Source organism: Salvelinus namaycush, chromosome 40 (genome assembly GCF_016432855.1).
Source record: "Salvelinus namaycush isolate Seneca chromosome 40, SaNama_1.0, whole genome shotgun sequence".
Lineage (NCBI taxonomy): Eukaryota > Metazoa > Chordata > Actinopteri > Salmoniformes > Salmonidae > Salvelinus > Salvelinus namaycush.
This window is the reverse complement of record NC_052346.1, coordinates 19,811,749-19,837,330: the sequence shown is the minus strand read 5'-3', so window position 1 is coordinate 19,837,330 and position 25,582 is coordinate 19,811,749. Positions and strand designations below refer to the sequence as shown.

The window sequence follows — 25,582 nt, the reverse complement described above, 5'->3', positions numbered from 1 at the left end:
ACATCACATTATATAACACTACTGCCTGGAGTGGTAGTTGCAGTCAGCCTGTCTCTGGGTGGCAGCTCTAAATGACATCACATTATATAACACTACTGCCTGGAGTGGTAGTTGCAGTCAGCCTGTCTCTGGGTGGCAGCTCTAAATGACATCACATTATATAACACTACTGCCTGGAGTGCTAGTCACAGTCAGCCTGTCTCTGGGTGGCAGCTCTAAATGACATCACATTATATAACACTACTGCCTGGAGTGGTAGTTGCAGTCAGCCTGTCTCTGGGTGGCAGCTCTAAATGACATCACATTATATAACACTACTGCCTGGAGTGGTAGTTGCAGTCAGCCTGTCTCTGGGTGGCAGCTCTAAATGACATCACATTATATAACACTACTGCCTGGAGTGGTAGTCGCAGTCAGCCTGTCTCTGGGTGGCAGCTCTAAATGACATCACATTATATAACACTACTGCCTGGAGTGCTAGTCACAGTCAGCCTGTCTCTGGGTGGCAGCTCTAAATGACATCACATTATATAACACTACTGCCTGGAGTGCTAGTCACAGTCAGCCTGTCTCTGGGTGGCAGCTCTAAATGACATCACATTATATAACACTACTGCCTGGAGTGCTAGTTGCAGTCAGCCTGTCTCTGGGTGGCAGGCTCTAAATGACATCACATTATATAACACTACTGCCTGGAGTGCTAGTCACAGTCAGCCTGTCTCTGGGTGGCAGCTCTAAATGACATCACATTATATAACACTACTGCCTGGAGTGGTAGTTGCAGTCAGCCTGTCTCTGGGTGGCAGCTCTAAATGACATCACATTATATAACACTACTGCCTGGAGTGCTAGTCACAGTCAGCCTGTCTCTGGGTGGCAGCTCTAAATGACATCACATTATATAACACTACTGCCTGGAGTGCTAGTTGCAGTCAGCCTGTCTCTGGGTGGCAGCTCTAAATGACATCACATTATATAACACTACTGCCTGGAGTGGTAGTTGCAGTCAGCCTGTCTCTGGGTGGCAGCTCTAAATGACATCACATTATATAACACTACTGCCTGGAGTGGTAGTCACAGTCAGCCTGTCTCTGGGTGGCAGCTCTAAATGACATCACATTATATAACACTACTGCCTGGAGTGCTAGTCACAGTCAGCCTGTCTCTGGGTGGCAGCTCTAAATGACATCACATTATATAACACTACTGCCTGGAGTGGTAGTCACAGTCAGCCTGTCTCTGGGTGGCAGCTCTAAATGACATCACATTATATAACACTACTGCCTGGAGTGGTAGTTGCAGTCAGCCTGTCTCTGGGTGGCAGCTCTAAATGACATCACATTATATAACACTACTGCCTGGAGTGCTAGTCACAGTCAGCCTGTCTCTGGGTGGCAGCTCTAAATGACATCACATTATATAACACTACTGCCTGGAGTGCTAGTTACAGTCAGCCTGTCTCTGGGTGGCAGGTCTAAATGACATCACATTATATAACACTACTGCCTGGAGTGCTAGTCACAGTCAGCCTGTCTCTGGGTGGCAGCTCTAAATGACATCACATTATATAACACTACTGCCTGGAGTGGTAGTCGCAGTCAGCCTGTCTCTGGGTGGCAGCTCTAAATGACATCACATTATATAACACTACTGCCTGGAGTGCTAGTCACAGTTAGCCTGTCTCTGGGTGGCAGCTCTAAATGACATCACATTATATAACACTACTGCCTGGAGTGCTAGTCGCAGTCAGCCTGTCTCTGGGTGGCAGCTCTAAATGACATCACATTATATAACACTACTGCCTGGAGTGGTAGTTGCAGTCAGCCTGTCTCTGGGTGGCAGCTCTAAATGACATCACATTATATAACACTACTGCCTGGAGTGGTAGTCACAGTCAGCCTGTCTCTGGGTGGCAGCTCTAAATGACATCACATTATATAACACTACTGCCTGGAGTGCTAGTCACAGTCAGCCTGTCTCTGGGTGGCAGCTCTAAATGACATCACATTATATAACACTACTGCCTGGAGTGGTAGTCACAGTCAGCCTGTCTCTGGGTGGCAGCTCTAAATGACATCACATTATATAACACTACTGCCTGGAGTGGTAGTCACAGTCAGCCTGTCTCTGGGTGGCAGCTCTAAATGACATCACATTATATAACACTACTGCCTGGAGTGCTAGTCACAGTCAGCCTGTCTCTGGGTGGCAGCTCTAAATGACATCACATTATATAACACTACTGCCTGGAGTGCTAGTCACAGTCAGCCTGTCTCTGGGTGGCAGCTCTAAATGACATCACATTATATAACACTACTGCCTGGAGTGCTAGTCACAGTCAGCCTGTCTCTGGGTGGCAGCTCTAAATGACATCACATTATATAACACTACTGCCTGGAGTGCTAGTCACAGTCAGCCTGTCTCTGGGTGGCAGCTCTAAATGACATCACATTATATAACACTACTGCCTGGAGTGCTAGTTGCAGTCAGCCTGTCTCTGGGTGGCAGGTCTAAATGACATCACATTATATAACACTACTGCCTGGAGTGGTAGTTGCAGTCAGCCTGTCTCTGGGTGGCAGGTCTAAATGACATCACATTATATAACACTACTGCCTGGAGTGGTAGTTGCAGTCAGCCTGTCTCTGGGTGGCAGCTCTAAATGACATCACATTATATAACACTACTGCCTGGAGTGGTAGTTGCAGTCAGCCTGTCTCTGGGTGGCAGCTCTAAATGACATCACATTATATAACACTACTGCCTGGAGTGGTAGTTGCAGTCAGCCTGTCTCTGGGTGGCAGCTCTAAATGACATCACATTATATAACACTACTGCCTGGAGTGGTAGTCGCAGTCAGCCTGTCTCTGGGTGGCAGCTCTAAATGACATCACATTATATAACACTACTGCCTGGAGTGGTAGTTGCAGTCAGCCTGTCTCTGGGTGGCAGCTCTAAATGACATCACATTATATAACACTACTGCCTGGAGTGCTAGTCACAGTCAGCCTGTCTCTGGGTGGCAGCTCTAAATGACATCACATTATATAACACTACTGCCTGGAGTGGTAGTCACAGTCAGCCTGTCTCTGGGTGGCAGCTCTAAATGACATCACATTATATAACACTACTGCCTGGAGTGCTAGTCACAGTCAGCCTGTCTCTGGGTGGCAGCTCTAAATGACATCACATTATATAACACTACTGCCTGGAGTGGTAGTCACAGTCAGCCTGTCTCTGGGTGGCAGCTCTAAATGACATCACATTATATAACACTACTGACTGGAGTGGTAGTCACAGTCAGCCTGTCTCTGGGTGGCAGCTCTAAATGACATCACATTATATAACACTACTGCCTGGAGTGGTAGTCACAGTCAGCCTGTCTCTGGGTGGCAGCTCTAAATGACATCACATTATATAACACTACTGACTGGAGTGGTAGTCACAGTCAGCCTGTCTCTGGGTGGCAGCTCTAAATGACATCACATTATATAACACTACTGCCTGGAGTGCTAGTCACAGTCAGCCTGTCTCTGGGTGGCAGCTCTAAATGACATCACATTATATAACACTACTGACTGGAGTGCTAGTTGCAGTCAGCCTGTCTCTGGGTGGCAGGTCTAAATGACATCACATTATATAACACTACTGCCTGGAGTGGTAGTTGCAGTCAGCCTGTCTCTGGGTGGCAGCTCTAAATGACATCACATTATATAACACTACTGACTGGAGTGCTAGTTGCAGTCAGCCTGTCTCTGGGTGGCAGGTCTAAATGACATCACATTATATAACACTACTGCCTGGAGTGGTAGTCGCAGTCAGCCTGTCTCTGGGTGGCAGGTCTAAATGACATCACATTATATAACACTACTGCCTGGAGTGCTAGTCACAGTCAGCCTGTCTCTGGGTGGCAGCTCTAAATGACATCACATTATATAACACTACTGCCTGGAGTGCTAGTCACAGTCAGCCTGTCTCTGGGTGGCAGCTCTAAATGACATCACATTATATAACACTACTGCCTGGAGTGGTAGTCACAGTCAGCCTGTCTCTGGGTGGCAGCTCTAAATGACATCACATTATATAACACTACTGCCTGGAGTGGTAGTCACAGTCAGCCTGTCTCTGGGTGGCAGCTCTAAATGACATCACATTATATAACACTACTGCCTGGAGTGGTAGTCACAGTCAGCCTGTCTCTGGGTGGCAGCTCTAAATGACATCACATTATATAACACTACTGCCTGGAGTGGTAGTCGCAGTCAGCCTGTCTCTGGGTGGCAGCTCTAAATGACATCACATTATATAACACTACTGACTGGAGTGCTAGTTGCAGTCAGCCTGTCTCTGGGTGGCAGCTCTAAATGACATCACATTATATAACACTACTGACTGGAGTGGTAGTCACAGTCAGCCTGTCTCTGGGTGGCAGCTCTAAATGACATCACATTATATAACACTACTGCCTGGAGTGGTAGTTGCAGTCAGCCTGTCTCTGGGTGGCAGCTCTAAATGACATCACATTATATAACACTACTGCCTGGAGTGCTAGTTGCAGTCAGCCTGTCTCTGGGTGGCAGGTCTAAATGACATCACATTATATAACACTACTGCCTGGAGTGGTAGTCACAGTCAGCCTGTCTCTGGGTGGCAAGCTCTAAATGACATCACATTATATAACACTACTGCCTGGAGTGGTAGTCGCAGTCAGCCTGTCTCTGGGTGGCAGCTCTAAATGACATCACATTATATAACACTACTGCCTGGAGTGCTAGTTGCAGTCAGCCTGTCTCTGGGTGGCAGCTCTAAATGACATCACATTATATAACACTACTGCCTGGAGTGGTAGTCACAGTCAGCCTGTCTCTGGGTGGCAGCTCTAAATGACATCACATTATATAACACTACTGCCTGGAGTGGTAGTCACAGTCAGCCTGTCTCTGGGTGGCAGGTCTAAATGACATCACATTATATAACACTACTGCCTGGAGTGCTAGTCACAGTCAGCCTGTCTCTGGGTGGCAGGTCTAAATGACATCACATTATATAACACTACTGCCTGGAGTGGTAGTCACAGTCAGCCTGTCTCTGGGTGGCAGGTCTAAATGACATCACATTATATAACACTAATGCCTGGAGTGGTAGTCACAGTCAGCCTGTCTCTGGGTGGCAGGTCTAAATGACATCACATTATATAACACTACTGCCTGGAGTGCTAGTCGCAGTCAGCCTGTCTCTGGGTGGCAGCTCTAAATGACATCACATTATATAACACTACTGCCTGGAGTGGTAGTCACAGTCAGCCTGTCTCTGGGTGGCAGCTCTAAATGACATCACATTATATAACACTACTGACTGGAGTGCTAGTTGCAGTCAGCCTGTCTCTGGGTGGCAGGTCTAAATGACATCACATTATATAACACTACTGCCTGGAGTGGTAGTCACAGTCAGCCTGTCTCTGGGTGGCAGCTCTAAATGACATCACATTATATAACACTACTGACTGGAGTGCTAGTCACAGTCAGCCTGTCTCTGGGTGGCAGGTCTAAATGACATCACATTATATAACACTACTGCCTGGAGTGGTAGTTGCAGTCAGCCTGTCTCTGGGTGGCAGCTCTAAATGACATCACATTATATAACACTACTGCCTGGAGTGGTAGTTGCAGTCAGCCTGTCTCTGGGTGGCAGCTCTAAATGACATCACATTATATAACACTACTGCCTGGAGTGCTAGTTGCAGTCAGCCTGTCTCTGGTTGGCAGGCGCTGAGGATAAATTAACGTGTCCCAAATGGCACCCTAATCCCTATCTAGCACTACTTTAGACCAGGGCCCTAGTCCCTATCTAGTGCACTACTTTAGACCAGGGCCCTAGTCCCTATCTAGTGCACTACTTTAGACCAGGGCCCATAAGGTGGCCCCTAGGGTGCCAGTTGAGCGGCATCCTCAGTATAAAGAGTCTGTGTTAAAGCTTTGGCTCAGTCTGGGAGCAGGAAATAAAACACATTCAGGAGAACCAGTGTTGTTAATGCTGCCTGATGCTGTCTGTCAATCTGAAAGGTCCCCTATTCATTCATACTCACTCTCTCCCCTCTCTCTCTCTCTCTCGCTCTCTCTCCCCCTCTCTCTCTCTCTCTCCCCCCTCTCTCTCTCTCCCCCCCTCTCTCTCTCTCACTCTCTCTCCCCCCCCCCCCTCTCTCTCTCTCTCTCTCTCTCTCTCCCCCCCTCTCTCACTCAGCCTAGTCTAATATGTTATTGAATGTAAACCCTGTTTCAGACTCTTGTTGAACCTACTCTGCTAGTCTGACTCTTGTCACAGACAGTACAGGACAGTTGGTTCCCCGGGTGGTATAGGTTGAATTAGGTTGGATAACCAACGTACCAGTTCAGACCTTGTTTAAACTCATGTTGTTGCAGCCTAACTAGCAGACAGCAGGCTGCACTGGGTACACATAGTTATCTGCCAGCCAGGGCATCTTTTCTCTGTCTTTATTGTGTAGTATCCACCTGTTTGTATTACATAGATAGTGTGAAATTGAGTCTAGATAATTGCCTGTCTTTCTCTGAAGAAAGGAACAGGAGAGATGTCATTATAGATGTTTGGTTTTAGAAAAGTGCTCTTCTGGGTGTTTGTGTTAACAACTGAAACATGAAAGCAAGAGAATGACCTTCTTGAAAGTTTCCTCTCTGTCTGTCTCGCTCTGTGTCTCTCTCTCTTTGTGTCTCTTTCTCTCTGTGTCTCTTTCTCTCTGTGTCTCTCTCTCTATGTCTCTTTCTCTCTGTGTCTCTCTCTCTCTCTCTGTGTCTCTCTGTGTCTCTCTCTCTCTCTCTCTGTCTCTCTCTCTGTGTCTCACTCTCTCTGTGTCTCACTCTCTCTGTGTCTCACTCTCTCTGTGTCTCACTCTCTCTGTGTCTCTCTCGCTCTGTGTCTCTCTCGCTCTGTGTCTCTCTCGCTCTGTGTCTCTCTCGCTCTGTGTCTCTCTCGCTCTGTGTCTCTCTCGCTCTGTGTCTCTGTGTGTCTCTCTAATAAAAGAGGTTGCATTGTCCTTAGTAAAAATAACATTTGAGCCTGGATATGGTGTGCCTGGCAGATTCAAGGCTACCCAGCATCCCTGCTGACCCTTTATATAGATGCACCTGGTTCTTATTAGAGAAGACCCTGGTAAAGGATTCATCTGACCAGAGCACTAACCAGAGAGGATGTGGCCTGGTCATGATAACCATGATAACTGTGAGATGTCTGGAACCAGAGAGGATGTGGCCTGGTCATGATAACCATGGTAACTGTGAGATGTCTGGAACCAGAGAGGATGTGGCCTGGTCATGATAACCATGGTAACTGTGAGATGTCTGGAACCAGAGAGGATGTGGCCTGGTCATGATAACCATGCTAGCTGTGAGATGTCTGGAACCAGAATAAATACATTATATTGGTAATACTGATGATAAAAATACACTTTTTAATGTGTCACACGCTAACGTGTCATCTCACTCTCTCTCACTGAGCTGATAAATCTCTCTCTATCACTCTCTCTGAGAGGATTATAAATGACAAGTTCATGGTAGAACGCACTGATGTGAGAATCACACATAACAAGATAAGAGCGTTAAGGATTCATCTCTGAGGTCTCTGTTCAAACAGATTACATGAGCTTTGGGAGGTAAGCAGAAACCCCAGCTCTGTCTGTCTGTCTGTCTGTCTGTCTGTCTGTCTGTCTGTCTGTCTGTCTGTCTGTCTGTCTGTCTGTCTGTCTGTCTGTCTGTCTGTCTGTCTGTCTGTCTGTCTGTCTGTCTGTCTGTCTGTCTGTCTGTCTGTCTGTCTGTCTGTCTGTCTGTCTGTCTGTCTGTCTGTCTGTCTGTCTGTCTGTCTGTCTGTCTGTCTGTCTGTCTGTCTGTCTGTCTGTCTGTCTGTCTGTCTGTCTGTCTGTCTGTCTGTCTGTCTGTCTGTCTGTCTGTCTGTCTGTCTGTCTGTCTGTCTGTCTGTCTGTCTGTCTGTCTGTCTGGAGGAAACACGCTGTAGAATCCTGTGACAGATACAGTTAGAGTCAGTGAGGACCTATAGGTGCAGAACTGAAGGGCACGTTACTGGTAACTAGAGACAAGGCTTCAGATGGACCGTTCTCCAGACCTGTAGGTGCAGAACTGAAGGGCACGTTACTGGTAACTAGAGACAAGGCTTCAGATGGACCGTTCTCCAGACCTGTAGGTGCAGAACTGAAGGGCACGTTACTGGTAACTAGAGACAAGGCTTCAGATGGACCGTTCTCCAGACCTGTAGGTGCAGAACTGAAGGGCACGTTACTGGTAACTCTAGAGACAAGGCTTCAGATGGACCGTTCTCCAGACCTGTAGGTGCAGAACTGAAGGGCACGTTACTGGTAACTAGAGACAAGGCTTCAGATGGACCGTTCTCCAGACCTGTAGGTGCAGAACTGAAGGGCACGTTACTGGTAACTAGAGACAAGGCTTCAGATGGACCGTTCTCCAGACCTGTAGGTGCAGAACTGAAGGGCACGTTACTGGTAACTAGAGACAAGGCTTCAGATGGACCGTTCTCCAGACCTGTAGGTGCAGAACTGAAGGGCACGTTACTGGTAACTCTAGAGACAAGGCTTCAGATGGACCGTTCTCCAGACCTGTAGGTGCAGAACTGAAGGGCACGTTACTGGTAACTAGAGACAAGGCTTCAGATGGACCGTTCTCCAGACCTGTAGGTGCAGAACTGAAGGGCACGTTACTGGTAACTAGAGACAAGGCTTCAGATGGACCGTTCTCCAGACCTGTAGGTGCAGAACTGAAGGGCACGTTACTGGTAACTAGAGACAAGGCTTCAGATGGACCGTTCTCCAGACCTGTAGGTGCAGAACTGAAGGGCACGTTACTGGTAACTAGAGACAAGGCTTCAGATGGACCGTTCTCCAGACCTGTAGGTGCAGAACTGAAGGGCACGTTACTGGTAACTCTAGAGACAAGGCTTCAGATGGACCGTTCTCCAGACCTGTAGGTGCAGAACTGAAGGGCACGTTACTGGTAACTAGAGACAAGGCTTCAGATGGACCGTTCTCCAGACCTGTAGGTGCAGAACTGAAGGGCACGTTACTGGTAACTAGAGACAAGGCTTCAGATGGACCGTTCTCCAGACCTGTAGGTGCAGAACTGAAGGGCACGTTACTGGTAACTAGAGACAAGGCTTCAGAACGACCGTTCTCCAGACCTGTAGGTGCAGAACTGAAGGGCACGTTACTGGTAACTAGAGACAAGGCTTCAGAACGACCGTTCTCCAGAGCTGTGGGCATATAGGACATGTAGAGAGAATGTGGCTTGGTCCAAAATGGCTCCCTATTCCCTACATTTTGCACTACTCCTGCTCTGGCTAAAAGTGATGCACTATATAGAGAATAGGGTGCCAGATTAACCCTGTGGCAGCACCAATTATGTATATAAACCCTGGATTGCTGATGCTATGTATTGGCCAATGAGAGGCCTTGAAGCCATGTGTCGGCCATATTGGTACTCCCCAGTAGGAACAGACGTCCATAGGAATGAATGGAATTATACAGTATTTCAATGAAATGTTTCAAGGACAAAATTACATGTATTTAAGTATTTTTTGTTTTAGTGTGGACAGTAACATTAGTAATGTAACAAATATATACTTTAAGGAAAATGTTTTTATATATAATATGTTTATCTCACATAATATCATTTAAAAGTATGCATTAAGGTGTCTGCAATAGAATAAACGTGGCAAAAACAAAGACAAATGTAGACATTAATAAATGCATTTCTTTAGCTTCCAAAATATTTTGTACACCGGTGTAGGAGTGTCAAGATGGAGGGCGATGGCTTCAACACAGCGTCCCCTGTCAGTCATCCAGCGTAAATATAAATCACTGGTCAGCGTCCCCTGTCAGTCATCCAGCGTGTATATATAAATCACTGGTCAGCGTCCCCTGTCAGTCATCCAGCGTATATATAAATCATTGGTCAGCGTCCCCTGTCAGTCATCCAGCGTAAATATAAATCATTGGTCAGCGTCCCCTATCAGTCATCCAGCGTATATATAAATCATTGGTCAGCGTCCCCTGTCAGTCATCCAGCGTAAATATAAATCATTGGTCAGCGTCCCCTGTCAGTCATCCAGCGTATATATAAATCATTGGTCAGCGTCCCCTGTCAGTCATCCAGCGTATATATAAATCATTGGTCAGCGTCCCCTGTCAGTCATCCAGCGTATATATAAATCATTGGTCAGCACCCTGGCCGACACTCAGCCGGCTCACTGTAAGACAAACCAATAGCAGCGTTTTCCTTTGTGTCCCAAAGGGGGAGCTGCTGAGCCCGTGTCGCTGCAGTGGGTCGGTCCGCTGTACCCATGAGCCCTGCCTCATCAAGTGGATCAGTGAAAGGGGCTCCTGGAGCTGTGAGCTCTGCTACTACAAGTACCACGTGGTAGCCATCAGCACCAACAACCCGCTCCAGGTAGGGACAGTTGGGATGGGAGTCACCAGCTCTTGGACTTGAGTCAAGGGGGAGGGTCTTAGGGGATGAAGAGGAGAGCTCTAATTGGGTGCATATCACACAGCACTGCAGAGAGAGAGAGAGGGTTAATACTAGTGTATAGTGTGTATGAACAGTATGGGATGATGATGTACTCTCTCTCCCCACAGTGGCAGGCCATCTCTCTGACAGTGATAGAGAAGGTCCAGATCGCTGCGGCCGTGCTGGGCAGCCTGTTCCTCATGTCCTCTATCTCCTGGCTGGTGTGGTCCTCCCTCAGCCCCTCGGCCAAGTGGCAGCGCCAGGACCTGCTCTTCCAGATCTGCTATGCCATGTACGGATTCATGGACCTCGTCTGCATCGGTGAGGCCGGCACACAGAGGAACTCCTCCTCCTCCTCTTCTTCTTCCTTGATTTATTGGGGGAAAAAGATACACAACCGAGGGGATCACATGATAAATCAATTCTACTTGTTTGCAACGTAGTCCCCTATGGAATACACCTCCCTCCTCCTCTCCTCCTCCTCTCTTCCATCCCCTCTTCTCCAATCAGGACACTAGAGGTGGGACATATATGACTCCCCAGACAGAGCTCTGGATGACTCCCTGTATGATTTATGAACACTACCAGCGCATGTTGGATTCAGGATGTATTCATGTGTAACTGACAACTTCCCCCTCTTCTTCTCTCTCGTTCAAGCGCTGATCGTCCATGAAGGCCCCTCAGTGTTCAGGATCTTTAACCGCTGGCAGGCAGTGAACCAGCAGTGGAAGGTGCTCAACTACGACAAGATCAAAGACACTGAGGACCACCAGAAATCCAGGCTCACGCCCAGGCACCTGGCCCTGCCCAACCCCAGGACGCGTGCTCCTCCCGGGGCAGAGCCGGGGGATGACATGGTCTCCCCCTCCACCTCCTCCCTCATGGCCGCGGTGGCCGCCTCCGCGCCTGGCTACACCGTGGCAACGGCCGCAACCGCCAGCCTGACGACGGTGACGACGCAGGACTCAATGTCGGAGCAGAGCAACGGGGGGCCACCATCCCTGCCGGACCACCACTGTGCGTACAACATCCTCCACCTGCTCACCCAGCACCTCTGGACAACGCAGCAAGAGCCCCGCCCCACTCAAGTCCAACCCCAGCCTCCGCAGCCCAGCAACAGCAGCCGGGAGCTGGTCATGAGAGTCACTACGGTCTGAGGCTTCAACTGAGGCCAGACACAACAAGAGACAGACATAAGAGAGAGAGAGAGGGGTGTGTGGCCTCGTTTTGGGAGCTTGAATGGAGGACTGGGAGACGTTGCTGCTGCTTCACAGAGATTTACATGAAGTTACTCAATGCTGCCTGGGACATAAAGATGAAGGAGCGAGAGGGAGCGTGTGGGTGAGGGGGGGAGAATGTGGGTGAGGGGTAGAGTGTGGGTGAGGGGGAGAGTGTGGGTGAGGGGGAGAGTGTGGGTGAGGGGGGAGAGTGTGGGTGAGGGGGAGACGATGGAGAGGCGGAGGGCAGAGAGAGAGAGAGATTTGCCAGTTTCCTGTGTTTTGACAGCCTTGATGTAATAAAACGGGATTTACAGATCTGTGTGTGGTGGTCTGATGTAGCAGCAAGGATGTGTGAGGTGGTCTGATGTAGCAGGAAGGATGTGTGAGGTGGTCTGATGTAGCAGGAAGGATGTGTGTGGTGGTCTGATGTAGCAGGAAGGATGTGTGATGTGGTCTGATGTAGCAGGAAGGATGTGTGTGGTGGTCTGATGTAGCAGGAAGGATGTGTGAGGTGGTCTGATGTAGCAGGAAGGATGTGTGAGGTGGTCTGATGTAGCAGGAAGGATGTGTGAGGTGGTCTGATGTAGCAGGAAGGATGTGTGTGGTGGTCTGATGTAGCAGGAAGGATGTGTGTGGTGGTCTGATGTAGCAGGAAGGATGTGTGAGGTGGTCTGATGTAGCAGGAAGGATGTGTGTGGTGGTCTGATGTAGCAGGAAGGATGTGTGTGGTGGTCTGATGTAGCAGGAAGGATGTGTGAGGTGGTCTGATGTAGCAGGAAGGATGTGTGTGGTGGTCTGATGTAGCAGGAAGGATGTGTGAGGTGGTCTGATGTAGCAGGAAGGATGTGTGAGGTGGTCTGATGTAGCAGGAAGGATGTGTGAGGTGGTCTGATGTAGCAGGAAGGATGTGTGTGGTGGTCTGATGTAGCAGGAAGGATGTGTGAGGTGGTCTGATGTAGCAGGAAGGATGTGTGAGGTGGTCTGATGTAGCAGGAAGGATGTGTGAGGTGGTCTGATGTAGCAGGAAGGATGTGTGTGGTGGTCTGATGTAGCAGGAAGGATGTGTGAGGTGGTCTGATGTAGCAGGAAGGATGTGTGTGGTGGTCTGATGTAGCAGGAAGGATGTGTGAGGTGGTCTGATGTAGCAGGAAGGATGTGTGAGGTGGTCTGATGTAGCAGGAAGGATGTGTGAGGTGGTCTGATGTAGCAGGAAGGATGTGTGAGGTGGTCTGATGTAGCAGGAAGGATGTGTGTGGTGGTCTGATGTAGCAGGAAGGATGTGTGAGGTGGTCTGATGTAGCAGGAAGGATGTGTGAGATGGTCTGATGTAGCAGGAAGGATGTGTGAGGTGGTCTGATGTAGCAGGAAGGATGTGTGTGGTGGTCTGATGTAGCAGGAAGGATGTGTGAGGCAGAGCCATTTCTCTCTATATAGGACTCTGCTTAGAGGGAGCTGTGATAGATGGCACTGATCTGATGTGATCTACTATGTAGCCTGGAGCAACACTCCTGTCAGGAAGCTGCAGTCCTCACAGATAAATAGACCTTTCTAATTACTATGATGACAGACAGGAGCACAGTTCAGTACAGTGACAGTCCATAACACTAATACCTTCTTACATTAGCTGTTCACAATGACAATTCAGCTTGCATTCCAAATGGCACCCTATTCCCTACAGAGTGCACTACTTTTGACCAGAACCCGATGGGACCTGGTCAAAACTAGTGGACTGTACAGGGGAACAGGTTGCTATTTGGGATGCAGACTGAGATGAAGTTTCAATACAAAACACAAGCGGTCTCCTTATGAAGAGCTTGAATAGTACGCCACTGACCCGAGGTTAGTTTGGAGTAGCCTAAAGTATGTGGTAACGCATTAACAGTTGAATTATTCATATTGGAATATGATTCCTTCCTGTCAACGATGAGACATGGCAGAGACATCACAGACAGCGTTACGTCTTCCCAGAGTAATTTATATCCAGCTTTACGTCTTCCCAGAGTAATTTATATCCAGCTTTACGTCTTCCCAGAGTAATTTATATCCAGCTTTACGTCTTCCCAGAGTAATTTATATCCAGCTTTACGTCTTCCCAGAGTAATTTATATCCAGCTTTACGTCTTCCCAGAGTAATTTATATCCAGCATTACGTCTTCCCAGAGTAATTTATATCCAGCTTTACGTCTTCCCAGAGTAATTTATATCCAGCTTTACGTCTTCCCAGAGTAATTTATATCCAGCTTTACGTCTTCCCAGAGTAATTTATATCCAGCTTTACGTCTTCCCAGAGTAATTTATATCCAGCATTACGTCTTCCCAGAGTAATTTATATCCAGCTTTACGTCTTCCCAGAGTAATTTATATCCAGCTTTACGTCTTCCCAGAGTAATTTATATCCAGCTTTACGTCTTCCCAGAGTAATTTATATCCAGCATTACGTCTTCCCAGAGTAATTTATATCCAGCATTACGTCTTCCCAGAGTAATTTATATCCAGCATTACGTCTTCCCAGAGTAATTTATATCCAGCTTTACGTCTTCCCAGAGTAATTTATATCCAGCTTACGTCTTCCCAGAGTAATTTATATACAGCATTACGTCTTCCCAGAGTAATTTATATACAGCATTACGTCTTCCCAGAGTAATTTATATCCAGCTTTACGTCTTCCCAGAGTAATTTATATCCAGCTTTACGTCTTCCCAGAGTAATTTATATCCAGCTTTACGTCTTCCCAGAGTAATTTATATCCAGCATTACGTCTTCCCAGAGTAATTTATATCCAGCTTTACGTCTTCCCAGAGTAATTTATATCCAGCTTTACGTCTTCCCAGAGTAATTTATATCCAGCTTTACGTCTTCCCAGAGTAATTTATATCCAGCTTTACGTCTTCCCAGAGTAATTTATATCCAGCATTACGTCTTCCCAGAGTAATTTATATCCAGCTTTACGTCTTCCCAGAGTAATTTATATCCAGCTTTACGTCTTCCCAGAGTAATTTATATCCAGCTTTACGTCTTCCCAGAGTAATTTATATCCAGCATTACGTCTTCCCAGAGTAATTTATATCCAGCATTACGTCTTCCCAGAGTAATTTATATCCAGCTTTACGTCTTCCCAGAGTAATTTATATCCAGCTTTACGTCTTCCCAGAGTAATTTATATCCAGCTTACGTCTTCCCAGAGTAATTTATATACAGCATTACGTCTTCCCAGAGTAATTTATATACAGCATTACGTCTTCCCAGAGTAATTTATATCCAGCTTTACGTCTTCCCAGAGTAATTTATATCCAGCTTTACGTCTTCCCAGAGTAATTTATATCCAGCTTTACGTCTTCCCAGAGTAATTTATATCCAGCTTTACGTCTTCCCAGAGTAATTTATATCCAGCATTACGTCTTCCCAGAGTAATTTATATCCAGCATTACGTCTTCCCAGAGTAATTTATATACAGCTTTACGTCTTCCCAGAGTAATTTATATCCAGCTTTACGTCTTCCCAGAGTAATTTATATCCAGCTTTACGTCTTCCCAGAGTAATTTATATCCAGCTTTACGTCTTCCCAGAGTAATTTATATCCAGCTTTACGTCTTCCCAGAGTAATTTATATCCAGCATTACGTCTTCCCAGAGTAATTTATATCCAGCATTACGTCTTCCCAGAGTAATTTATATACAGCTTTACGTCTTCCCAGAGTAATTTATATCCAGCTTTACGTCTTCCCAGAGTAATTTATATCCAGCTTTACGTCTTCCCAGAGTAATTTATATACATCTTTATATACATCTTCCCAGCATAAGAAACACAAAGGTTAAATCATGATGTGTCTCTAGTAGAACACAGTGAGCAGGTTGAAATGGATTTGACTCAAAACCTGTCTCTTCTGTCAGGTCCATCCATCTTAGTACAGGTTGAAATGGATTTGACTCAAAACCTGTCTCTTCTGTCAGGTCCATCCATCTTAGTACAGGTTGGCATCTCTATGAGAAGTGAATCCATATGATCTTTGATAACACCACCGATGGCAGTAAAAGGGTTTCATGTGTGACATGGACTGCAGCAAGTAGCCTGAGTGAAAACTGAAGAGCAGCAGACGGTGTTGTCTGAGTGAAAACTGAAGAGCAGCAGAGGGTGTTGTCTGAGTGAAAACTGAAGAGCAGCAGAGGGTGTTGTTTGAGTGAAAACTGAAGAGCAGCAGAGGGTGTTGTTTGAGTGAAAACTGAAGAGCAGCAGAGGGTGTTGTCTGAGTGAAAACTGAAGAGCAGCAGAGGGTGTTGTCTGAGTGAAAACTGAAGAGCAGCAGAGGGTGTTGTCTGAGTGAAAACTGAAGAGCAGCAGAGGGTGTTGTCTGAGTGAAAACTGAAGAGCAGCAGAGGGTGTTGTCTGAGTGAAAACTGAAGAGCAGCAGAGGGTGTTGTCTGAGTGAAAACTGAAGAGCAGCAGAGGGTGTTGTTTGAGTGAAAACTGAAGAGCAGCAGAGGGTGTTGTTTGAGTGAAAACTGAAGAGCAGCAGAGGGTGTTGTCTGAGTGAAAACTGAAGAGCAGCAGAGGGTGTTGTCTGAGTGAAAACTGAAGAGCAGCAGAGGGTGTTGTCTGAGTGAAAACTGAAGAGCAGCAGAGGGTGTTGTCTGAGTGAAAACTGAAGAGCAGCAGAGGGTGTTGTCTGAGTGAAAACTGAAGAGCAGCAGAGGGTGTTGTTTGAGTGAAAACTGAAGAGCAGCAGAGGGTGTTGTCTGAGTGAAAACTGAAGAGCAGCAGAGGGTGTTGTCTGAGTGAAAACTGAAGAGCAGCAGAGGGTGTTGTTTGAATGGAACATAACGAGCTAAGAGACAGCTTTTCAGATGCTTCCTGATGTTTTTGGTTCTGAGTGAAGTACCTCCAATAAAAACAGTGTGCATCTGGTAACCATGACGATGACCCCCAGCACCTACCTGACCCCCGAGTTAAGCCAACCACAGTGCTCTGTGAAAAGGACATCGCATGCCTTCAGTCACTGAATACATTGTTCCGTGGGGAAATATTTTGTTCATGATTAGTATAAATATGTTAAAGAAAACTGTTGATATATAAAACAAGGAATTCTATTCTGTGTCAAGCTCTTCTGCCTTCAACAGGAGGTCATCAGTAGACTGAGTCCCAGATCTGTTTAGTCAACTACACATGACATGATGCCAATAGTAGCTGGCTTTACAGCACAAAACAGATCTGGGACTCAGGCTAGGTAAATCAGATAAAATACACATTTTACACTCGAAAGCAATCAAGTCTTAACAGGCGACACAACGCACAGGATATATAAAAAGGTAGGCTTCCTCTAGAGTAACCCCTGGGTAATGATGATGTCACAGAACCATAGGTCCTGTTCTGGTCGGGGGTTTCACCATTACAGTACATGCAGCATCCTCAGTATGGGATGGAAGCACCACACACTGACAAGCAGCATCCTATGAAGTGCACTACTTTTGACCAGGGCCCATAGAGTGCCATTTGGGACATAAGCACAGGCAATATAGAACCAAAACCGATCTATAAAGGTCCACTGGGGTGTATGAGGGAGAGTGAGTGTGTGGGGAGAGAGATCGATACGTCCAGCCCCTCTACCAGTCCCTACAGTACGTCCAACCCCTCTACCAGTCCCTACAGTACGCCCAACCCCTCTACCAGTCCCTACAGTACGCCCAACCCCTCTACCAGTCCCTACAGTACGTCCAGCCCCTCTACCAGTCCCTACAGTACCTACAACCCCTCTACCAGTCCCTACAGTACGTCCAACCCCTCTACCAGTCCCTACAGTACCTCCAACCCCTCTACCAGTCCCTACAGTACGTCCAACCCCTCTACCAGTCCCTACAGTACGTCCAACCCCTCTACCAGTCCCTACAGTACGTCCAACCCCTCTACCAGTCCCTACAGTACGTCCAACCCCTCTACCAGTCCCTACAGTACGTCCAACCCCTCTACCAGTCCCTACAGTACGTCCAGCCCCTCTACCAGTCCCTACAGTACGTCCAACCCCTCTACCAGTCCCTACAGCACGTCCAGCCCCTCTACCAGTCCCTACAGTACCTCCAACCCCTCTACCAGTCCCTACAGTACCTCCAACCCCTCTACCAGTCCCTACAGTACGTCCAACCCCTCTACCAGTCCCTACAGTACCTCCAACCCCTCTACCAGTCCCTACAGTACCTCCAACCCCTCTACCAGTCCCTACAGCACGTCCAGCCCCTCTACCAGTCCCTACAGTACGTCCAACCCCTCTACCAGTCCCTACAGTACGTCCAGCCCCTCTACCAGTCCCTACAGTACGTCCAACCCCTCTACCAGTCCCTACAGCACGTCCAGCCCCTCTACCAGTCCCTACAGTACCTCCAACCCCTCTACCAGTCCCTACAGTACCTCCAACCCCTCTACCAGTCCCTACAGTACGTCCAACCCCTCTACCAGTCCCTACAGTACGTCCAACCCCTCTACCAGTCCCTACAGTACGTCCAGCCCCTCTACCAGTCCCTACAGTACCTCCAACCCCTCTACCAGTCCCTACAGTACGTCCAACCCCTCTACCAGTCCCTACAGTACGTCCAACCCCTCTACCAGTCCCTACAGTACGTCCAACCCCTCTACCAGTCCCTACAGTACGTCCAACCTCTCTACCAGTCCCTACAGTACGTCCAACCCCTCTACCAGTCCCTACAGTACGTCCAACCCCTCTACCAGTCCCTACAGTACGTCCAACCCCTCTACCAGTCCCTACAGCACGTCCAGCCCCTCTACCAGTCCCTACAGTACCTCCAACCCCTCTACCAGTCCCTACAGTACCTCCAACCCCTCTACCAGTCCCTACAGTACGTCCAACCCCTCTACCAGTCCCTACAGTACGTCCAGCCCCTCTACCAGTCCCTACAGTACCTCCAACCCCTCTACCAGTCCCTACAGTACCTCCAACCCCTCTACCAGTCCCTACAGTACGTCCAACCCCTCTACCAGTCCCTACAGTACGTCCAACCCCTCTACCAGTCCCTACAGTACGTCCAACCCCTCTACCAGTCCCTACAGTACGTCCAACCCCTCTACCAGTCCCTACAGTACGTCCAACCCCTCTACCAGTCCCTACAGTACGTCCAACCCCTCTACCAGTCCCTACAGTACGTCCAACCCCTCTACCAGTCCCTACAGTACGTCCAGCCCCTCTACCAGTCCCTACAGTACGTCCAGCCCCTCTACCAGTCCCTACAGTACCTCTACCAGTCCCTACAGTACGTCCAGCCCCTCTACCAGTCCCTACAGTACGTCCAGCCCCTCTACCAGTCCCTACAGTACGTCCAACCCCTCTACCAGTCCCTACAGTACGTCCAGCCCCTCTACCAGTCCCTACAGTACCTCCAACCCCTCTACCAGTCCCTACAGTACCTCCAACCCCTCTACCAGTCCCTACAGTACCTCCAACCCCTCTACCAGTCCCTACAGTACGTCCAACCCCTCTACCAGTCCCTACAGTACCTCCAACCCCTCTACCAGTCCCTACAGTACGTCCAGCCCCTCTACCAGTCCCTACAGTACGTCCAGCCCCTCTACCAGTCCCTACAGTACGTCCAGCCCCTCTACCAGTCCCTACAGTACGTCCAACCCCTCTACCAGTCCCTACAGTACGTCCAACCCCTCTACCAGTCCCTACAGTACCTCCAACCCCTCTACCAGTCCCTACAGTACCTCCAACCCCTCTACCAGTCCCTACAGTACGTCCAACCCCTCTACCAGTCCCTACAGTACCTCCAACCCCTCTACCAGTCCCTACAGTACCTCCAACCCCTCTACCAGTCCCTACAGTACGTCCAACCCCTCTACCAGTCCCTACAGTACCTCCAACCCCTCTACCAGTCCCTACAGTACCTCCAACCCCTCTACCAGTCCCTACAGTACGTCCAACCCCTCTACCAGTCCCTACAGTACCTCCAACCCCTCTACCAGTCCCTACAGTACCTCCAACCCCTCTACCAGTCCCTACAGTACCTCCAACCCCTCTACCAGTCCCTACAGTACGTCCAGCCCCTCTACCAGTCCCTACAGTACGTCCAACCCCTCTACCAGTCCCTACAGTACGTCCAACCCCTCTACCAGTCCCTACAGTACGTCCAACCCCTCTACCAGTCCCTACAGTACGTCCAACCCCTCTACCAGTCCCTACAGTACGTCCAACCCCTCTACCAGTCCCTACAGTACCTCCAACCCCTCTACCAGTCCCTACAGTACGTCCAACCCCTCTACCAGTCCCTACAGTACGTCCAATCCCTCTACCAGTCCCTACAGTACCTCCAACCCCTCTACCAGTCCCTACAGTACGTCCAACCCCTCTACCAGTCCCTACAGTACGTCCAACCCCTCTACCAGTCCCTACAGTACCTCCAACCCCTCTACCAGTCCCTACAGTACGTCCAACCCCTCTACCAGTCCCTACAGTACGCCCAACCCCTCTACCAGTCCCTACAGTACGTCCAACCCCTCTACCAGTCCCTACAGTACGTCCAACCCCTCTACCAGTCCCTACAGTACGTCCAACCCCTCTACCAGTCCCTACAGTACGTCCAACCCCTCTACCAGTCCCTACAGTACGTCCAACCCCTCTACCAGTCCCTACAGTACGTCCAACCCCTCTACCAGTCCCTACAGTACGTCCAACCCCTCTACCAGTCCCCACAGTATTTAAAGAGTAACTTTCAAGACAAAAAACAGGATGTTTGAGGCTTAGTTATAGTGAAACACGTCAATCCTGGACTTCATTTTGACAGTTTGTTGCAAAAGTGATATATTCAGGTCTTTTAGTATTAAATCTAGCTCCTTGTCCCTAGTGGTTCAACTCTACCATTGACATGGTGATGTAGAGGCGCCCCTACGTCATCAAAGGGAGGGGTTCAGTATGAAATCCACTCCCTTCTAGATGCAGGTTGTGGAGTGTGCCAATATATTTAGCATGCCGCTTCCTTGAATACTGACGTTACACAACATACAAAAGGCAGTAAAGGCACATACCCGCATATGACCAAATTCAACGTTTTAGCGTACCGTATCACACATCAATCTGGTTTACCAAGAAAAAATAAGAATTATACGTATATACAGTTGAAGTCGGAAGTTTACATACAATTAGGTTGGAGTCATTAAAACTAATTTTTCAACCACTCCACACATTTCTTGTCAACAAACTATAGTTTTGGCAAGTCAGTTACGACATCTACTTTGTGCATGACAAGTCATTTTTCCAACAATTGTTTACAGACAGATTATTTCACTGTATCACAATTCCAGTGGGTCAGAAGTTTACATACACTAAGTTGACTGTGCCTTTAAACAGCTTGGAAAATTCCAGAAAATTATGTCATGGCTTTAGAAGCTTCTGATAGGCTAATTGACATAATTTGAGTCAGTTGGAGGTGTACCTGTGGATATATTTCAAGGCCTACCTTCAAACTCAGTGCTTCTTTGCTTGACATCATGGGAAAAATCTAAAGAAATCAACCAAGACCTCAGGAAACAATTGTAGACCTCCACAAGTCTGGTTCATCCTGGGGAGCAATTTCCAAACGCCTGAAGGTACCACGTTCATCTGTACAAACAATAGTATACGAGTATAAACACCATGGGACCACGCAGCTGTCATACCGCTCAGGAAGGAGACGTGTTCTGTCTCCTAGAGATGAACATCATTTGGTGCAAAAAGTGCAAATCAATCCCAGAACAACAGCAAAGGACCTTGTGATGATGCTGGAGGAAACAGGTACAAAAGTATCTATATCCACAGTAAAACGAGTCCTATTTCAACATAACCTGAAAGGCCACTCAGCAAGGAAGAAGCCACTGCTCCAAAACCGCCATAAAAATGCCAGACTAAGGTTTGCAACTGCACATGGGGACAAAGATCGTACTTTTTGGAGAAATGTCCACTGGTCTGATGAAAGAAAAATATAACTGTTTGGCCATAATGACCATTGTTATGTTTGAAGGAAGAAGGGGGAGGCTTGCAAGCCGAAGAACACCATCCCAACCGTGAAGCACGGGGGTGGCAGCATCATGTTGTGGGGGTGCTTTGCTGCAGGAGGGACTGGTGCACTTCACAAAATATATGGCATCATAAGGATGGAAAATGATGTGGATATATTGAAGCAACATCTCAAGACATCAGTCAGGAAGTTAAAGCGTGGTCGCAAATGGGTCTTCCAAATGGACAATGACCCCAAGCATACTTCCAATGTTGTGGCAAAATGGCTTAAGGACAACAAAGTCAAGGTATTGGAGTGACCATCACAAAGCCCTGACCTCAATCCCATAGAAAATTTGTGGGCAGAACAGGAAGTGTGCGAGCAAGGAGACCTACAAACCTGACTCAGTTACAACAGCTCTGTCAGGAGGAATGGGCCAAAATTCACCCAACTTATTGTGAGAAGCTTGTGGAAGGCTACCTGAAGTGTTTGACCCAAGTTAAACAATTTAAAGGCAATGCTACCAAATATTAATTGAGTGTAATGTAAACTTCTGTCCCACTGTGAATGTGATGAAAGAAATAAAATCTTAAATAAATCATTCTCTCTACTATTATTCTGACATTCCACATTCTTAAAATAAAGTGGTGATCCTAACTGACCTAAGACAGGGAATTTTTACTAGGAATCAATGTCAGGAATTGTGAAAAACTGAGTTATAATGTATTAGGCTAAGGTGTATGTAAACTTCCCATTTCCAACTGTATTCGTAGCTACATCCATCGTAACAAGAAATAGATGACAGTGGTCATGTTAACTTGACTGATTGGTGGTGCAGTCTGCTACAGTTGGCTCATAGTTCAATGGTTGTGAGTTCTAATCCCAACTGGGGAAGATATATTTTTTCTTCAAATCCTTTATTTCCTATATTCATCCCGTGACCGTGACACACTTGTAATTGTGAAAAGTGAAGGCATAGCTGTGAGAGGGGTCGCCCTGGTAGTAGTTGTAGGTTTTCATACAGTACCCAAGACCAGTCTGTGAGTTCATTTGACCATTGGAAAAAAGAGATACTGTGTAAACACTGCAATGTGGGTTGGATTGAGTTGAGCCCCTTCATTTACAAGGTGATGATTTCACTTTCCTCCCAACACAATACCGCAGTAAATATGAGTCCACATTTAACCCCCCCCCCCCCATAAGGGATTCGAACTTACACTGCAGGTGGCAATAGATGTCAGGAAGTCAGCACATAACAACTGTGTAACTTTCCAGAGCCGTATTCGCTCGCGATGCACATCATGTTATTATCAGAGCATGCCAGTGGACTTCTGGTAAGTATACTTCAGTGAGAGAGTGTTGGGTATCAGGTACAACTACATTTATCCACCCCCAAAATGAATATTCATGAGCAAGTCCCCCCATCCACAACGTCTCACCTGAATGCATTATTTCTTTACAATGTCAAGGGGTTGAGAGATGTCCTTTAAAAAGGAAAACGCAACTCCACCCAAGGGAGTAGCGTTTTACTATAACCAGGTTCCTAAACTCTGATACACAAGTGTTTCATTACATTGAAATGTGAGGCGCTAGCCTGGTCCCAGATGTCCTGGCAAGATGGCACAAACAGATCTGAGACCAGGCTAGCGAGGAAGTACATTACACATGATTAATGACATGTAGCTAAGTGATATATACAGTATTAATCATATTTAACAGGACAATCCTCCTTTCAGAGGCTGAAGGCACTAAAACAGGTCGACAGCGTCCATCTTGTTTTTTAGTTTTTGCGTGGAAAATTCCTAGAACGAGCGAATCCCAGAAGCCAATACTGGAGAGTGTAGCCTACTAGTACCACAGGAAGACCAAAACACCAGAACAAAACAACAAGGACAGACTGGGGAACGGTCCATCTAGTCTACAAGTATCCTGTTCATTCCTTTGTCCCAGAATTCCTTCAACCGGACTTCGAAGCCAATCCCTGGCGAGCGAGGTCAGAGGTGAGAGGGCAGAGGTTAGAGGTCGGAGGTTAGATCCTACTCCAGTTGGACCAGAAGGTCTCCCTCTCCAACCGTCTCTCCTGCTTTACAGTGGACACTCTTCACCTGGGAGGGAACAACAGAAAGGTCTGTTGTCATAGAAACTAGCCGTCTGACTGTGGTGATGTGTAGAGGAAAGTAATTCAGTGCGAGTGTGGTAATGTAGTAGTGTGTGGTAATGTAGTAGTGTGTGGTAATGTAGTAGAGTGTGGTAATGTAGTAGTGTGTGGTAATGTAGTAGTGTGTGGTAATGTAGTAGTGTGTGGTAATGTAGTAGTGTGGGGTAATGTAGTAGTGTGTGGTAATGTAGTAGTGTGGGGTAATGTAGTAGTGTGGGGTAATGTAGTAGTGTGTGGTAATGTAGTAGTGTGGGGTAATGTAGTAGTGTGGGGTAATGTAGTAGTGTGTGGTAATGTAGTAGTGTGTGGTAATGTAGTAGTGTGTGGTAATGTAGAAGTGTGTGTGTAGTAATGCAGTAGTGTGTGTGTGTAGTAATGCAGTAGTGTGTGGTAATGTAGTAGTGTGTGTAGTAATGTAGAAGTGTGTGTGTAGTAATGCAGTAGTGTGTGTGTGTAGTAATGCAGTAGTGTGTGTAGTAATGCAGCTGTGTGTGTGTGTGTGTGTGTGTGTGTGTGTGTGTGTGTGTGTGTGTGTGTGTGTGTGTGTGTGTGTGTGTAGTAATGTAGTTGTGTGTGTGTAGCAATGTACTAGTGTGTGTAGTAATGTAGAAGTGTGTGTGTAGTAATGTAGAAGTGTGTGTGTAGTAATGTAGAAGTGTGTGTGTAGTAATGTAGAAGTGTGTGTAGTAACATAGTAGTGTGTGTGTGTAGTAATGCAGTAGTGTGTGTGTAGTAATGTAGAAGTGTGTGTAGTAACATAGTAGTGTGTGTGTGTGTAGTAATGCAGTAGTGTGTGTGTGTAGTAATGCAGTAGTGTGTGTGTGTAGTAATGCAGTAGTGTGTGTAGTAATGCAGTAGTGTGTGTAGTAACATAGTAGTGTGTGTGTAGTAATGTAGAAGTGTGTGTAGTAATGCAGTAGTGTGTGTAGTAATGCAGTAGTGTGTGTAGTAACATAGTAGTGTGTGTGTAGTAATGTAGAAGTGTGTGTGTAGTAATGCAGTAGTGTGTGTGTAGTAATGCAGTAGTGTGTGTAGTAACATAGTAGTGTGTGTGTAGTAATGTAGAAGTGTGTGTGTAGTAATGCAGTAGTGTGTGTGTGTAGTAATGCAGTAGTGTGTGTAGTAACGTAGTAGTGTGTGTGTAGTAATGTAGAAGTGTGTGTGTAGTAATGCAGTAGTGTGTGTAGTAACGTAGTAGTGTGTGTGTAGTAATGTAGAAGTGTGTGTAGTAATGCAGTAGTGTGTGTGTAGTAATGCAGTAGTGTGTGTAGTAACATAGTAGTGTGTGTGTAGTAATGCAGAAGTGTGTGTGTAGTAATGCAGTAGTGTGTGTGTGTAGTAATGCAGTAGTGTGTGTAGTAACGTAGTAGTGTGTGTGTAGTAATGTAGAAGTGTGTGTGTAGTAATGCAGTAGTGTGTGTGTGTAGTAATGCAGTAGTGTGTGTAGTAACGTAGTAGTGTGTGTAGTAATGCAGTAGTGTGTGTAGTAACATAGTAGTGTGTGTAGTAATGCAGTAGTGTGTGTGTAGTAATGTAGAAGTGTGTGTGTAGTAATGTAGAAGTGTGTGTGTAGTAATGCAGTAGTGTGTGTGTGTAGTAATGCAGTAGTGTGTGTAGTAACATAGTAGTGTGTAGTAGTAGTGTAGTAGTGTGTGTAGTAGTGTGTGTGGTAATGTGTTGTAGTGTAGG

At 47.1% G+C, this 25,582-nt stretch overlaps 2 protein-coding genes across 2 annotated transcripts in view; one reads left to right on the top strand and one right to left on the bottom strand.

Moving 5' to 3' along the window:
• Positions 1 to 9,834: 9,834 nt before the first annotated feature.
• Positions 9,835 to 11,701, top strand: march4l (membrane-associated ring finger (C3HC4) 4, like). Its single transcript, XM_038979830.1, has 4 exons — positions 9,835 to 9,867; positions 10,329 to 10,484; positions 10,673 to 10,865; positions 11,202 to 11,701. The coding sequence occupies exons 1-4, from the start codon at positions 9,835 to 9,837 to the stop codon at positions 11,699 to 11,701; spliced, it is 882 nt and encodes a 293-aa protein (XP_038835758.1).
• An 11,400-nt stretch (positions 11,702 to 23,101) lies between these two features.
• The window catches only part of pcca (propionyl-CoA carboxylase subunit alpha), a 76,705-nt gene continuing 74,224 nt past the window's right edge, over positions 23,102 to 25,582 (bottom strand). The window contains exon 21 of the mRNA XM_038979658.1: positions 23,102 to 23,840. Coding sequence (XP_038835586.1) covers positions 23,772 to 23,840 — 69 coding nt within the window. The 3' untranslated portion in view covers positions 23,102 to 23,771. The remainder of the gene's footprint in view (positions 23,841 to 25,582) is intronic.